Source organism: Poecilia mexicana, unplaced genomic scaffold, assembly GCF_051168715.1.
Source record: "Poecilia mexicana isolate PSO_F unplaced genomic scaffold, ASM5116871v1 scaffold_3, whole genome shotgun sequence".
In the NCBI taxonomy this organism is placed as follows: Eukaryota; Metazoa; Chordata; class Actinopteri; order Cyprinodontiformes; family Poeciliidae; genus Poecilia; species Poecilia mexicana.
Genome location: NW_028263372.1, coordinates 13,936,469 through 13,950,716, shown reverse-complemented (window position 1 = coordinate 13,950,716; position 14,248 = coordinate 13,936,469). Strand labels below are relative to the sequence as shown.

Genomic DNA, 14,248 nt, shown 5'->3' with positions numbered 1-14,248 from the left:
CAAAACTTAAATTGAAAGGTGAGCAGGAAAATATTAACTTAGGATAAATTCTTAAGGGGTCATTTTGTTAAAGCGACATAAATTTCATTAAGTTTCTAAACTGAATAATGTTGATTAGGAAAGTATTTAATTTGTTTGATCTGTCAGGATATTTTTTCCCAAACAGTTTAGATAGATCTTTAAATAACATCTCATTTTCAATGAATTTCTGAATGAAATAATGAAATAAAATACATTATTTAATTAATAGGGTTTACCTTATAAATGTTACCTCATGAATATGGGGACAAGAAAAAAAAAAACCCAAATACCGTTAGCTAAAAAGTTTATTTTAAGTTTTACTCCTATTGTTCAAAGGCTTAAAAATCAATTGGATTACAATATTTTGGTATGCTTTTCCTTTTGTAAATGGCTAAGTGCAGATATGCAGCTGGAATATGGTTATAAAATAATGACTGGAAAAACTGTCTAAACATGATGGTATTGTTAAAAAAATTATTTCAAACTACAAAGTGAAAGAATTTCACTAAGTGGGAAAAAATAAATTAAAATATATTGAAATGCAAATTAATTAACAGTTAATAACTGCTCCGGTTGCATTATTGGAATTACATCATATCACCTTTTTCTTTCAATAATTTGGTTATTCTTGCTTTATTGAGTTTAAATTGTAGGTTTTAAAAGACAAAGTGCAAGTGTCTGTGAGACTTGTCTGTTCTGCGGGGTGAGCAGTACTACACAGTACTTTAGTTGATATCAATTTTTCGTTTCGATGGAAGTTGTAAGATTTTTATTATTTTTTATAAGGTGATGGTTCAGAAAACTGGGAGTCTTTTTTTCTTTCTTTTTACGCTCCAGTCCAGTTGGTGGCGGTATTGAGCTGCCGACCTGATTCTAAACAATAACAGCCTAATAATAGGAAGAAGAAGAAAGAGGAGGAGGAAGCGGAACAAGAAATCAGAAATCAGCTGTCAAAAAAGTAGCTTAAATGTAACCAGCAGGTTGGAGAAAAGATAATGTTGTGTTGAGGTAAATTTTAGTAAACAGCTCTTGCTACGTATTTTATTGTAAAACAAACGGAAAAACCTGTAGGCGTCGTGTTGAATTCAGTTGTAGCTGTGAATGTCAGAGCAGTAATAGTTGTGTAGTGCGCTATTCCAAAACGCAACATGCTAACGCAGCTAGGCAGCTAACTAGGAAGACAACAAAAACAAGTTCACATTTTATGTCCTAAACGGTTCATTTATGAATAAAGGAGTTGGTGTTTACAATTTACAGGGCAAACCCTCTTTAGTACTCCGTCAGCTTAGGTTTGACCATATTATTAGAAGAAGTCGTCCTAGCTAACGTTAGCGAAAACAACTTGATATTGTTGTCTACAGCTAACTAAAGCTAGCTAACATGATGATAGTGAAAGTAACATTTACTGTTGTTTAAAATGACTTTTAAGCACTAAATGGAAACCGAGTTGAATATGTTTCGCCTGAATTGTGTTTTATCGTAATGACATTTTTTTATGTAAGCAATTTTTTTCTTATCTTCACACGAATACTGGTTTTTGTGTCCTTTTAATTTTGCTTCTAATGTGTTTAGAGATGTCCAGAGGTTGTGTAAGACACTGACTGGTCATCAGCTTGTGAGCTCTGTACTCATCGCCTACAAAGATGCCTGCAGTCTCCACAGGGGCCAAGGAGTTGTATTTATCCACATCTCTTGGCGACCTCAACAAAAAAGCTGAAATTAAGCCCGACAAAACGAGCACCAGAAGGTAATCATGTTTACATTCATCAACCAAGTGTGAAAAAAGAAATACTAACTTGCAAAAGTTGTCAGTTGTTTATATTTATTCATATTTACTGTCAATCATTTATAAAAGTGAATGTAATTGAGTAGTTTAATTGAAAAAGTAAAATAAATATATAGATACATTACACACAGATTGACATATTTGAAGTATTTATTTCTTTAGCAAAAACCCATGTACCTTTTTTGTGTCTGGAATAAAGATATGATGATGATGACTAAATTCTCCTTGAGTATAGATTGGCACATAAATGCAGCATAGACTGAAGGCGATCCGGCAGTGACTGATGAGGTGTTGAGGAACCTCATCAGCTTGCTTGCCTTTTTTTTTTTTTTTTTTGTCTGATGTCTCGTGGTTTTAAATCTACCGAATAGATTCTACACAGGCTTTAGGTCAGGCAATTTGCCAGCCAACCAGGCAAAGTAATGCCATTATCATTAAACGGAAATGGTTCTTGTAGCAGTGCGGGTAGGTGCCAAGGAGAATGAAATCAGCATCTCCATAAAGTTTGCGAGCAGAGGGAAGCAGGAAGTGCTCTGAAATTTCCGGGCTGAATTTGAAGCTGACAGGACCTACTGGTGAACCAACAGCAGCAGATGACACGGCTCCTTCATCATCATTGGCTAGCTTCACAGTTAGCTTAGATTCTGTTCAGTCTTCTTTCAGATTCTGAGACCTTGATTTCAAAATGAAAGGCAAAATTTTACTTTCATTAAAAAAAAGATTAGAACCACTATATTCAAACTAAGGTGCTTCAGTTCTCACATTTCCTGTTTCAGGAGTGGCATGACGAATGCAACAGTCACAGCTCACGTTTTGTATGCGTCTGTGTTTGATAACTCTTGAGGCTGATTGCAGTGGCAGCTCAAGACTTGTGGAGTGCCACCAAATTCCTGAGTGGGCTTTGCTACACATTACTAGATGTGGTTTCTTCTTCTGCTTGTGCAGCTTTTTCTGCCATAGTTTTTTCTTTCCTCTCACCTTTGTTTATTCTTGGGTAGTTCACTTTTTGAAGTCAGCTGCTTTGGCAATGATGTTTTGTGTCTTTTGATGTCAGATTATCCAGTCTGTAGTCTTGTCATGATTGTGTTGGCAATAACACAAAATAAAATTTCTGTATGAAAAAAAATAATTTTCTTAAATATATGAAATCAGAATAATGGATATCACCTTGTAAAAAACATCTATATATTCTGTTTTACTATTTTCTTTATTTAATTTGTAAAATATTTATAAGTTAAATCAGTTTCACCCCTTAAATTGAATTAGTTAAGTAATTGAATTATACTGAAATAAACAAACTTTTTGATGATGTTTTAATTTAATATGCTTTACCTGTAAGGAGGGAATTTAAAAAATGAAACAAAGTTTCTCTGTCTTCTTTTCTCTGCTGCAGCTATGTCCAGAGTGCCTGCAAACTGTTCAAGGCGGCAGAGGAGTGCCGTCTTGACAGGGATGAGGAGAAAGCTTATGTGCTGTACATGAAGTACTTGACGGTTTATGACATTATAAAGAAAAGGCCAGATTTCAAGCAGCAACCGGTATGACAACTTTGATTTGAAGTGACTAATTTAATAACGTTATCTCGATTAATACTTTTTTTTTCTGTCTCGAATTGTTTAGGATTACTACGTGACTATGCTTGGAGTAAATAGCTTTAAGAAAGCCATTGAAGAAGCCGAGAAGCTGTCTGAAAGCCTTAAACTCAGGTTAGAGGCTGTGCTCAGACACAGTCTGGTCATGCTTTAAGATTGCACGCAAGGAGTTGTATTTTATTATTTCAAGTTAATTTTCTATTTCACTCAGGTATGAGGAAGTGGAGGTGCGGAAAAAGCTTGAGGAGAAGGAGCGATTGGAGGAGAAGAAGAAAAGGGAGGAAGTAACGGAGAAAGATGGTCGAAATTCTCCAAAAGCCTCAACGATAAACAAGAAGGACAACAAAAAGGTGATCAAATCAACTACTCAGCATTTTGCATCGGAAAGTGAAAACTCAATACAAAAATGTTTAAAATCCTGTTCTGGTACTAATGAGAGAATTGATTTTGTGTGTAAGGTGAAAGGAGAGCAGAATGAACTGAAAAGTGTCATCACTAAAGGTAAATTACACAAAAGAAAAATCACAAAGATTACTGTGAAATTTTGCTGGTTATAGTTCTTGGAGACGTTATAGTTCAATCAGACGTTTTCGTGCTGATTGAGCTTCTCTGGGTTTTGAAAACGTTTGCACAGCCTGATTAAATATGGTTTGCTTTTCATTTTAGCTGCACAACCAGCAGGTGGCATCACAGCTGAGAAACTTTTTAACATGATGAAGGATCAGACCATATCAGTTCTGGTGATGGACGCCCGCAGCCACAGGGACTACGAGGAGTCTCACATTCAGGTCCCGACTCAGACCTGCATCAGTGTGCCGGAGGAGGCCGTCAGCCCAGGGTGAGAGACGACACTCTGCTTTATTTATGCAGCGTCAAGCCACAAAAGAGCCATATTGGGGGAAGAAAGACGGGTCCACTTCATAAATATACAATAAAATAATTGTACATAAATGAGATCAATTTGGGAAAATATTTAAATGTTCTGCATGTCTCAGTTCAGTGTGCCTCCTTAATCTGTTTTGTTGCAACTTTTCAGGATCACTGTGAATCTGATTGAGGCGAAGTTGCCCGACGCGTCTAAAGATCACTGGAGAAGGCGAGGAGTTGTTGACTATGTGGTTCTGCTCGACTGGTTTAGTTCTGCATCTGACCTTAAACTAGGCACCACCTTGATGAGTCTAAAAGACGCCATTTATAAGGTAATTGTGTCTTTCCTGCCTTGTGTATTTTCTCTGTGTTATGTCTGAAAGAGGAGGTTAATTTTATAGCGATGCCAATGATTTTCAAACACTTTTTCACAGTGGGACAGCCTGACCATTATGCGTAGTGAGCCACTGGTGCTGGAGGGGGGCTATGAGAACTGGCTGCTGTTTTATCCAATGTATACGACCAACGCTAAAGTCCGACCGCCGAGGCAAACGTTCACCAACAGCCTACCACAGCGTGAGTATCACCAGCCCTGCGTTTTTACAGAAACAACTAAACTTCAGCGTTGATTCTGACAATGTTCGTTCGATGATCGTTTTTACAAAATCTGGGTTGTGTTGTCAAAATTGGTTTTGACGTCTGACGTCAAAAACTGGGTCAGAGGAAATGAGTGCTTTGTCATGAGCTAGGGTCATGTTCATGGAGATCAACATTCGTTCAAAGAGCGTCATGTTTGGAAATCAGTGTTCTTGTTTTTGGTCTTCCTTATTTGAGATAACAGGCAGTAAAAACAGATAACGTCAGAATGAATCATGGTAGTTTGGCCTTGGAACAACGGCTGGCTGTTCCTGCTTGTCCCCCCTTTTATTTTTATATCAGTAATCACTTAGATTAAGGGCACGCTTATGTGCCTATGGTTGAGATTTACTGCTGAACCCATAAACACCATTTCCAGTCTTAAACCAGAATGACTGTTCTGGATGTTTCCACACAGCTGGATTAATGACATAGTTATCTCCTTGGCTTGACATAAACTTCAGAATGAACCATTCATTTGGCTCAGATATGTCTAGAACAGTAGAAAGATAAAACCATGTAGATAGATCAAAGTATCAACCGATTGAGATCTTTAAGGGTAGACAAACATAGTTTGTTTAAACACAGTTTGTTTAAAGCAGCATAAACAAATAAAGCTCGTCTTATCAGGATGCCTGTTTGGAGGGATACAAAGATAAATATTGAAACGTGTGTAGTTAAAATATCTCCTTGCAACATGAGCAACAAAATAGAAAGTTAAAGGATCAAACATCTACTGGATGAGACTTTTACAGTGGCGTATTAACAAGTCTCTGGCAGAGACCGAGCTAATCACTGCAACAACGTTGCCACACATCAATCAGGGCCAACATTATTTAATCACAATGATTTATTAGAATTGCAACGCTTATGTTTGTTATCTGCCATGTTTTGAACAGTGAACTTCAGCTACCCGTCTTTGGAGGAACCGAAGCCTCCGACTCCAACTCCTCCTGAGCGAGACGTTTCACCTGAGCCTCAGGAACCAGCAGCTCCCACTCTGGTGAACGGCGTCTCACCCGCTGAGCCGCCAGCATCCAAAACCTCCCTGGTTGCCGATAGGTTGCCAGATGCCATTGACCTCCCGATTACTGGACCTACTAATGCTGGGTTGGACCTGAGTAAGAAGGATCCTGCAGTCAGCCAGTCGCCTACAACAGCCAGAGTTTTCCCCCAGGTAATTCATCCATCCTGGAAACTTACATTTTACTAAGTATTCATTCAACTGTTACTCATCAGATGTTTTCTTCTCCATGGTTCAGTTTGACAGAACCAAGAAACCGGCCGATCAAACCAAGAGCGGCCAGAGCCGGTCTGCGATAGATTCAGCCCAGAACGGCCCCATCATCCCTGACCGCTCAGCTAAACCTCCACTCAGCTCTGGCGGTTCTCTGTCCAAAGACGAGCAACAGCAGATACACTCCGAGGCGGTGGCCGTGATGGAGAAGGCCAAACAGGAACAGGAAAAACGCAACCAGGAGCGCCGCTTGGAAGAGGAGCGGCGGGAGAAGGAACAGAAGGAGAGGGAGGAAAGTGAAAAGAGGAAGAAGGAGGAAGAGGAGAAAAGACATCAGGAGAAGAAGAGACTCGAAAGGCAGACGGCAGAGGAAGAGGAAGACAAAGAGAAGAAAGTGTGGGACGACAGAGAGCGGAGGGGGAAAGAACAAAACCCTGACACGCCTTCGAAGAGCATGTCTCTGGATTCTCCTGCTCCCAACCACATTGTGAGTGAGATCAAGGTGAGACACTTTTGCTTTGTTTGATGATTTATTTTTAAGGGCAAAGCTAGAGAAACAGAACAAATTTTTAAGTTTTGGATTTGATTATGGTGGGGAATCTACCTTATAGCCCACGTTGATTGCAGCCTTTATGTGAATGTCTGTTTGGCTCACAGAGGGAGCCTCTGACTAGAGCAAGGAGTGAGGAGATGGGTAGGAGTGTGCCAGGCCTCCCTGACGGTTGGATGAAGGTATCTCTTTAAATCTTGTCAATTAAAATTTCTATTTATTTGACCATAAGTGTTGCCTATTTCACCTCAGAAACTCTCTTCCCTCCTGTTTGTGGTTAGTTCTTGGACACAGTGACTGGGACCTACAGATACTACCACTCCCCTACAAACCGAGTCCACCTCTACCCTCCTGAGGTCACCGTCCCCCAGACCCCACCGTCCACCCCGCCGACCGCCAAACCTCGGTCCCAGAAGCCCGCCGAGCCCGACACGAGCCACGAGCGAGAGCGGGAGCAGTCCAAGCTGAAACGCTCCTACTCTTCTCCGGACATTAGCCAGGAAGTGAGTGAGGAGGCGCAGAAAAAGACGACCGCTCCAACCGCTGCTGCTGTCATACCCACCATCAACAGAGAGACCAAGTAAGGAACACTTTTGTTGTTTAGTTTTTCTCTGTTTGGTATTTCTTAGAGCTAAATTGATCTGTGATGGATATTTTTAACAGGCAATTTTTCATCATTTAGTTCAGTTTTAATATACATATACTTTTCATTTAGTCTCTTTTTTTAGCCTTTTGCTTTTGATTCTGTGGAACAGATGTACTACTGTACACGTCAGAGTGAGAACCTGTTTGCATGATGTAGCATCATGCAAATCTTGTTTAGTTGGAAAGTTTTAAACTCCTTCATTTGCATCCTCCTGTACTTGTTTCTGCCCGTTTGTGCTTAACTTAGCTTTTAATAAAGGAAACTTAAGAGTTTGTAACATAATTTTTGCTGAAAGAGGTTAATTTATCTAGGATTTAATTTATCTAACTTCTATGTATGTAGAAGTACCGTTATTATTTTTTTTATTGAATAAGGTTTTGTGCTTTTGCAACACAGCAAAAACAAATATTCAGTGATTTTGTAAATTTTGAAGGAGTCCTAAGTGACATTTGTGGCCCTGCAGATCAAAAAGGACCTTGAATGCATCACTTTAAAGTGGTGAGTTACTCTTTGGATCAAATTGGGCTCAATTGACTTTAGAATTATTAATGCAATGGATTCTTACACTGGAAATTTATGCAGTAGGTGTGCTATAATAGTCTGTTGTGGAAAAGTCCCAAAGTGTTTTTCATCAGCTTTTTCTGCATCTTTGTCTTGCTGTTCCAGGACAGTAAAAGGTCTTCTCTTTCTTTCTCTCCCAGACCTGCCAGTGTAAAGGTTTACTCTAAAGTGGAGAGCGTGCGGCTGTCTGCGGCTAAGCTTCGCAACCTGAATCCCTCCTTCGGAGGTCTGGGCGCATCGCTGACTGGCCTTCGAAACCTAGGAAACACCTGCTATATGAACTCCATCCTGCAGTGTCTCTGTAACACTCCTCGCATGGCCGATTACTTCAATAACAACCTTTACCTTGAGGACATCAACAGGTGAGGTCCTCGTCGGGCGGAGCCCGATGGTTCGGTGTGAAACGGTTTGACTGCATCTCCGTTACCTCTGTCTGCCAGGTCCAACATTCTTGGCCATAAAGGGGAGGTTGCAGAGGAGTTTGGAGTGATAATGAAAGCCCTGTGGGCCGGTCTGTACAAGTGCATCAGTCCCCGGGACTTCAAGAGCACCATAGGAAAGATCAATGATCAGTTTGCAGGCTATGACCAGCAGGACTCCCAGGAGCTGCTCCTGTTCCTGATGGACGGCCTGCATGAAGACCTCAACAAGGTGGGACACATACTTTCATTTAATACCAGCACGGAGCTTCCTGTTTATGTAACAGATTCATGGCAGGATGTGAGTTGACATTTGTTTTTAAGAATATTCATTTAAATTAGCGCTGAAGCAATTAGTCAGATTAATCGACTATTGAAAGAATCAACTAATTTAGAAATCAATCATTAATTGGAGTAAAACGTCTTAAAAATAAAAGCCTCTTCCTGAAAAAACACTGAGCAGTAATTAAGTCAAAACTGTACAAAAAATAAATACATTTTGCTTTTGAGATGAAAAATCTTATTTGTAAATATGTTCTGCCCAGAATTCCCCAAATTCTGTGAAATTCTCCAATTAAGCATCTTTTGCCATCCAGGTACTAATTGGTTAATTAAAAAAATAGTCAGCAGTTCAGCCCTACACTGAATTTACAAGTAAAGCAGAAAGGGTTTATGTAAGTATTTTAGTATTTATTTAGCTGCAGATGCATCCTTTGCTACACTGTTACATTTTAGGGAATAAATGTTTTTCTTACTTCTTTCTTTCTTTGTTTCTTTCTTTATTCTTTCTATGTTTTTTTTCTTTATTTCTTTTTTCTTTCTTTTTCTTTCTTTTTCTATTTCTTCCTTTTTTCTTTGTTTTTTTCTTTCTTTGTTTCTTTCTTTCTTTTTTCTTTCTTTTTTCTTTGTTTCTTTCTTTCTTTCTTTCTTTTTTTCTTTCTTTGTTTCTTTCTTTTTCTTTGTTTGTTTGTTTCTTTCTTTCTTCCTTTGTTTTTTTCTTTCTTTCTTTCTTTCCCCATTTGTTTATTTTTCACCGAGTATCATTTTGATGGAAATTTAGAGAGTAAGTAAAGAGCTGTGTGTTTCTGGTCCTCCTGCAGGAGTGTGAATGTGCTGTGTCTGTCCGGTCCGATGCTCTTTCAGAACCTCTGTGCATGTAGACCCAAAACATGTTCATTGCCTGCATCTGATTGTTTTTTGGGGTTTTTTTGCCAGCTTCATGTGCATCTAGAGATCTAGATAAAATACTGAGAGAGCAAACTAAAGTTCTTTGGGGCTTTTTTTTCTTGAACTTCATAATTAACTCAAGACCAAATATTTCCAAACAATTCTTCTCAAAGCCAGTTTTTAATCAGATCTGTTCATTAGAAGCTCAGTCTGGTACTGTGACGACAGTGAATCCCGACATTAGGTTGGTATGTCTGGTTTGATTTGGAAGATAACGTAGTGAAAACTTTGGATCAGTCGGTAAAGTGCATCTCTCATAACCCAATCTCCATTCCATCACATTCCTCTTGTGTGATGTCCAGACCATCTGCCATCAGGGTGGCCCAGTTCAGGGTCCATTTGACCTTTTCTGAGATTTTAAGTAATTCAACAACAATTTTTGATGATATTCGTGACCTGCCACTTGAACCGCCTTGCAAAAGTACTAGTATTCATTCAACTTCAGCCAGAAACTTCAATGTATTTTATTGTAACTTTGTGATAAACCAACTCAAAATGGTGCGTACTGCAGTTGTGAAGTGGAAGGAAGGAGATTCAATAAATGTCCTGGAGTCCTGAGATGAGTGTTTACTAATTAGGTGACTTTTTGATTTCATTTACAGATGGCAGTAAAATGAAAAATAGAAACACATACTACACATTTGTTAAAAAAAAAAAAGTGAAGTTAAGTATTTTCCTTATGATTCAGTTACTTTGTGTTCATTATTCATATGAAATCAGAATAAAATAAATTGAAGTTTGTGGCTATGCAACAAAACGTAAAAAGTTCAAGGGGTGTGATTACTTTTGCAAGGCACTGAATGTTTTCCTGCCCTTTCATGGTTGGATTGATCTGAGCTGCTTACTGATACAGCTTACAACACTGCCTGACCAAAATTTAAACTATACATTTACATTGTCCTAAAACTACCACATATATAATTACAAGATAAATTGATCACGTTAATATACCTTGGTTTTTTTTAAAAGTTATGATTATGGCATGCTGACAAAATGGAGTAGCTTCACTAAGCTTGCATTTATTTATTTTCCAGCAGATGTTGGATTGTTGATGTTAGTTCATTAGTAGTGAAGGAATCCTAAAAGTCCTAAATCATGTTGTTTAGGACTTTATCTGTGAAAATGATCTCTCATATCCCTTTGATCAATCTTTTAACATTTCACTCAAAAATTCACTCATTTTCATCTCATAAGATGTTTCAACACTCATTAATTTGAGAAATCAACACTTTGCAGCACAAGCACAACAACATGTTTGTTTTAAGTAGATGTGATGGCTCTTTATTTTTGGCCAGGCAGTGTGTAATATATATAAGCAGGAAGTTCTCTGAGTCTTTTCTGACAGCTTTAGATGAACCATGAAGGCATGTGCTACTAACGCGACATGCAGCGGTTTGCCGTGTGCCACTGAGTTTTTCTCTCTTGCCTCTCTGTTGTCAGGCCGACAACAGGAAGCGGTACAAGGAGGAAGAAAACGACCACCTGGACGACCAGAACGCGGCCAACGTGGCCTGGAACAAGCACAAGCTGCTGAACGAGTCCATCATCGTGGCGCTGTTCCAGGGTCAGTTCAAGTCCACGGTCCAGTGTCTGACCTGCCATCGCAAGTCACGCACCTTTGAGACCTTCATGTACCTGTCGCTGCCTCTGGCCTCCACCAGCAAGTGCTCCCTGCAGGTCAGTCACGGCCTGAACGCAGCGCTGGGAGTTTTCTCTCCAACAACTGCAAAAATGTATTGTTTACTGGTAATGACTGCCTACTTGTGTTCCTCTGCAAGTTTCACTCAGGTTATCATAACAAAGATTTGAAACTTTTCCCAAAATATTGCACTTTGTTTTGAAGCACCTTTTAGCATTTTTCAGCATTCTGTCTTCTTTGGTTTGATCAAATTTGCTAAGTTCTCCATTTTTTTTGATCTCACAGTAAAAACATGTCTTGTCCCTAATTTTTTAATCTGAGCCCCCAGATTTTCTGTTGGGTCTATCTTCATTCCAGCTTTAATTTTCTTCCCAAGAAGTCATCCTTTGAAGATTTTAGATTTATGATCATACTCGTCTCAAAGCTTGGGGTTAAACTCACTGGTATTTCAAGCGTCATTCACATTAACATAAAACTTCAGTTCAGTCTAAAGAATAGTAACCACGGATCGTTCTGCTGCCATCTGGTGTTCATTCATGTACCAAACACAACTTCTTAGAACAAGAGCCTGTATTTAGTTTAATTTAACTCGCATCCCACCAGAAGGTTTGGGGAGATTATTGCCAGGTCTGGATGCTTGTCTTTTGGACCAGAAAATAGCTCCAGTGGTTTAAACTTGAGAATAAATCAATTAAATGTAAAGAAAATCCTACTGGAAAACTTCAAGTCCATCAGATTTATTATTACTGATGGCAGGTAAGACAAAGAGACTAAATGTTGGGACTAAATCACAAAGTGTCAAGAGTGTATACAAGTGTGTTATTTTTAATACTTTTTTCTTCTATTCTCTATTGTGACATGCTGAAAACTCTTTAAAACAATTTTTTTGTTATGTTCTTTGCAATATAAAAATCCGTGTATTTTAGCTGACAGGCTCATACCCGGTTTTCCAAACCAGAATTTACAGTCGAGTTAAATTAAATGTGATATTTGAGTATTTTTCATAACTATTTATGTTAATTATTCCAGAATACACCTTAAAACGCAATCACCTGAAGCTCTATGGATACATGGATATGACATGGTTTGCTCACATGTACAAAATGAACATATGGAGGGACAAAAAGACGAGCAGCGCTAAAAGTCTTACTTGATGACATTTCTCCGGTATTTTTCTGCTCTCTTGTTGGCAGGATTGTCTGAGGTTGTTCTCTAAAGAGGAAAAGCTCACCGACAACAACAAGGTGTTCTGCAGACACTGCAAAGCCCACAGAGATTCCACCAAGAAGCTGGAGATCTGGAAGGTTCCTCCTATTGTCCTGGTTCACTTAAAACGGTCCGTCGTCGTTGCAGGAGTTCAGCGTTATGAGCACATACAGACTTTTAACTCGTCTAACCTCCTTCTGCAGGTTCTCCTACGAAGGCCGATGGAGGCAAAAACTACAAACATCTGTTGATTTCCCTCTGGACAGTTTGGACCTGGCCCAGTATGTTATCGGGCCCAAGCAGAACCTGAGGAGATACAACCTTTATGCCGTGTCTGTGAGTAGGGACGAGGCCAAACTGCTTCAGGGTGAGAAATAAATCTCAATCTAACCTTTTGTCTCTTTACCACTGCAGAATCACTACGGGGGCTTAGACGGCGGCCACTACACGGCGTACTGTAAGAACTCCCTCAAGCAGCGCTGGTACAAGTTCGATGACCACGAAGTGACGGAAATCTCCTCATCTTCTGTCAAGTCGTCCGCAGCCTACATCCTGTTTTACTCCACCCTGTGATGCCGCCGCGAGACACGAGGAGCAACCCGCACAGCAGCCACGCTTAAGCCTAGAGGTTATCTTCTTCTGCTCCGTGAAGAGCCTGGCTCGACGTTAGTTGTGGTTAATCGATCATGTATGGAGGACAAGGGAGGTCGCGGTCGAGCGAGCCACTTTGGGATCATGACGAGCGAACGGTGGAGGCACTCTGTGCAGCGCTTCAGCTACTAGAGGACCCGTTAGCTGTTCAAACGATGCCACCTGTATACATCACTGATCATCCAGAAGCTAAACTGATGCTCATGCTAATCTGACTTCTTTACCATAGTTGTGTTTTAGGGCCGACTGTCGATTCAGTCATTTCTGTTGCAGATAGCAGTGACTGCGTGCGCAGGATTAACAGTTAGATGCCATGTACATTCTTAGCAATGCCAAGGATGCACTTAAAGATGATTCTGTGTAAATAATTTTGTCTCTTGACCAAATTGTTTTTTTTTTTCTTTAAGAGTAGCAGCCAGTGAAACAAGACCATATAAGTGAGGACAAGACCGTTGGCTTCTGGGCTCTAGCTGTATAACCTTCTGCTGTTTGAAGGCAACAGGAGCGGCTGTGTGATCTTTTATTGAGATTAAGAGGAGGCCGGTTGTTGCTTTGTTCATCTTAACCACATTGTTGCACATCCAATATGCAATCGCTTTAAGTTGTTAACCTAAAACACATTATTTGGACGGCAGACCTTTATTTCCACCCCAGAATGCTTTAAATCGATGCCGATGCTGGGATTTCATCTGTCTGTCTCACTCCAGCAGCCAGTGGCAGAACACTCAACATGTTCCTGTAATGTTATATTTACCTTCAGATTTATCATATTCAAACACTATTAAGAATGTGACGTAATGGGATGGATTATCTAGATCGTATTCATACATTATATATATTATTTTTTGCATTATTTTGTTTTTGTTTACTGAGCCTGACGATATGAAGAACTGAGTGAATTTTCAGTGTTGGCTGCGTGACTCTTTGACCAAACGATTATGTGAGAAACAACGAACGAGACTGATGTTGCTTCTTAATGGAGCCAAGATTTAGAGTTACAAGGATTTAACTACTTCTGAGTAAACTTTTATGGCCTAGCATGAAATTATAATCAGTTTTTTTTCTTCATTCAATCTTTTATTCTCTAAATACAAATTGTTTAACATGATTATATTAACCTCAAAACAACTTGTATGACTATTTATTAAAACTGCTTCAAATGAATTGTCTGTGCTTTTTCTTTTTCCAATTTGATCCGGAACAAGAATAT

General features: G+C 39.4%; 1 protein-coding gene across 2 annotated transcripts; it reads left to right on the top strand.

The window, feature by feature from the left end:
* The first annotated feature begins 898 nt into the window (after nucleotides 1-898).
* On the top strand, nucleotides 899-14,202 carry usp8 (ubiquitin specific peptidase 8). Of its 2 annotated transcripts, none has more exons than XM_088004193.1 (19): nucleotides 899-1,029; nucleotides 1,594-1,768; nucleotides 3,201-3,345; nucleotides 3,428-3,513; nucleotides 3,611-3,749; nucleotides 3,858-3,900; nucleotides 4,066-4,237; nucleotides 4,436-4,598; nucleotides 4,701-4,842; nucleotides 5,802-6,079; nucleotides 6,165-6,626; nucleotides 6,797-6,871; nucleotides 6,971-7,269; nucleotides 8,037-8,258; nucleotides 8,337-8,547; nucleotides 10,983-11,219; nucleotides 12,375-12,517; nucleotides 12,591-12,723; nucleotides 12,802-14,202. In XM_088004193.1, exons 2-19 carry the CDS (start codon nucleotides 1,665-1,667, stop codon nucleotides 12,958-12,960), a joined length of 3,213 nt encoding a protein of 1,070 aa, XP_087860319.1. In that variant the 5' UTR covers nucleotides 899-1,029; nucleotides 1,594-1,664; the 3' UTR covers nucleotides 12,961-14,202. The 2 variants fall into 2 exon arrangements, with proteins under 2 accessions (XP_087860319.1, XP_014845724.2); XM_014990238.2 differs by having other exon boundaries at nucleotides 900-1,029; nucleotides 6,165-6,641.
* The last annotated feature ends 46 nt before the right edge of the window (nucleotides 14,203-14,248 follow it).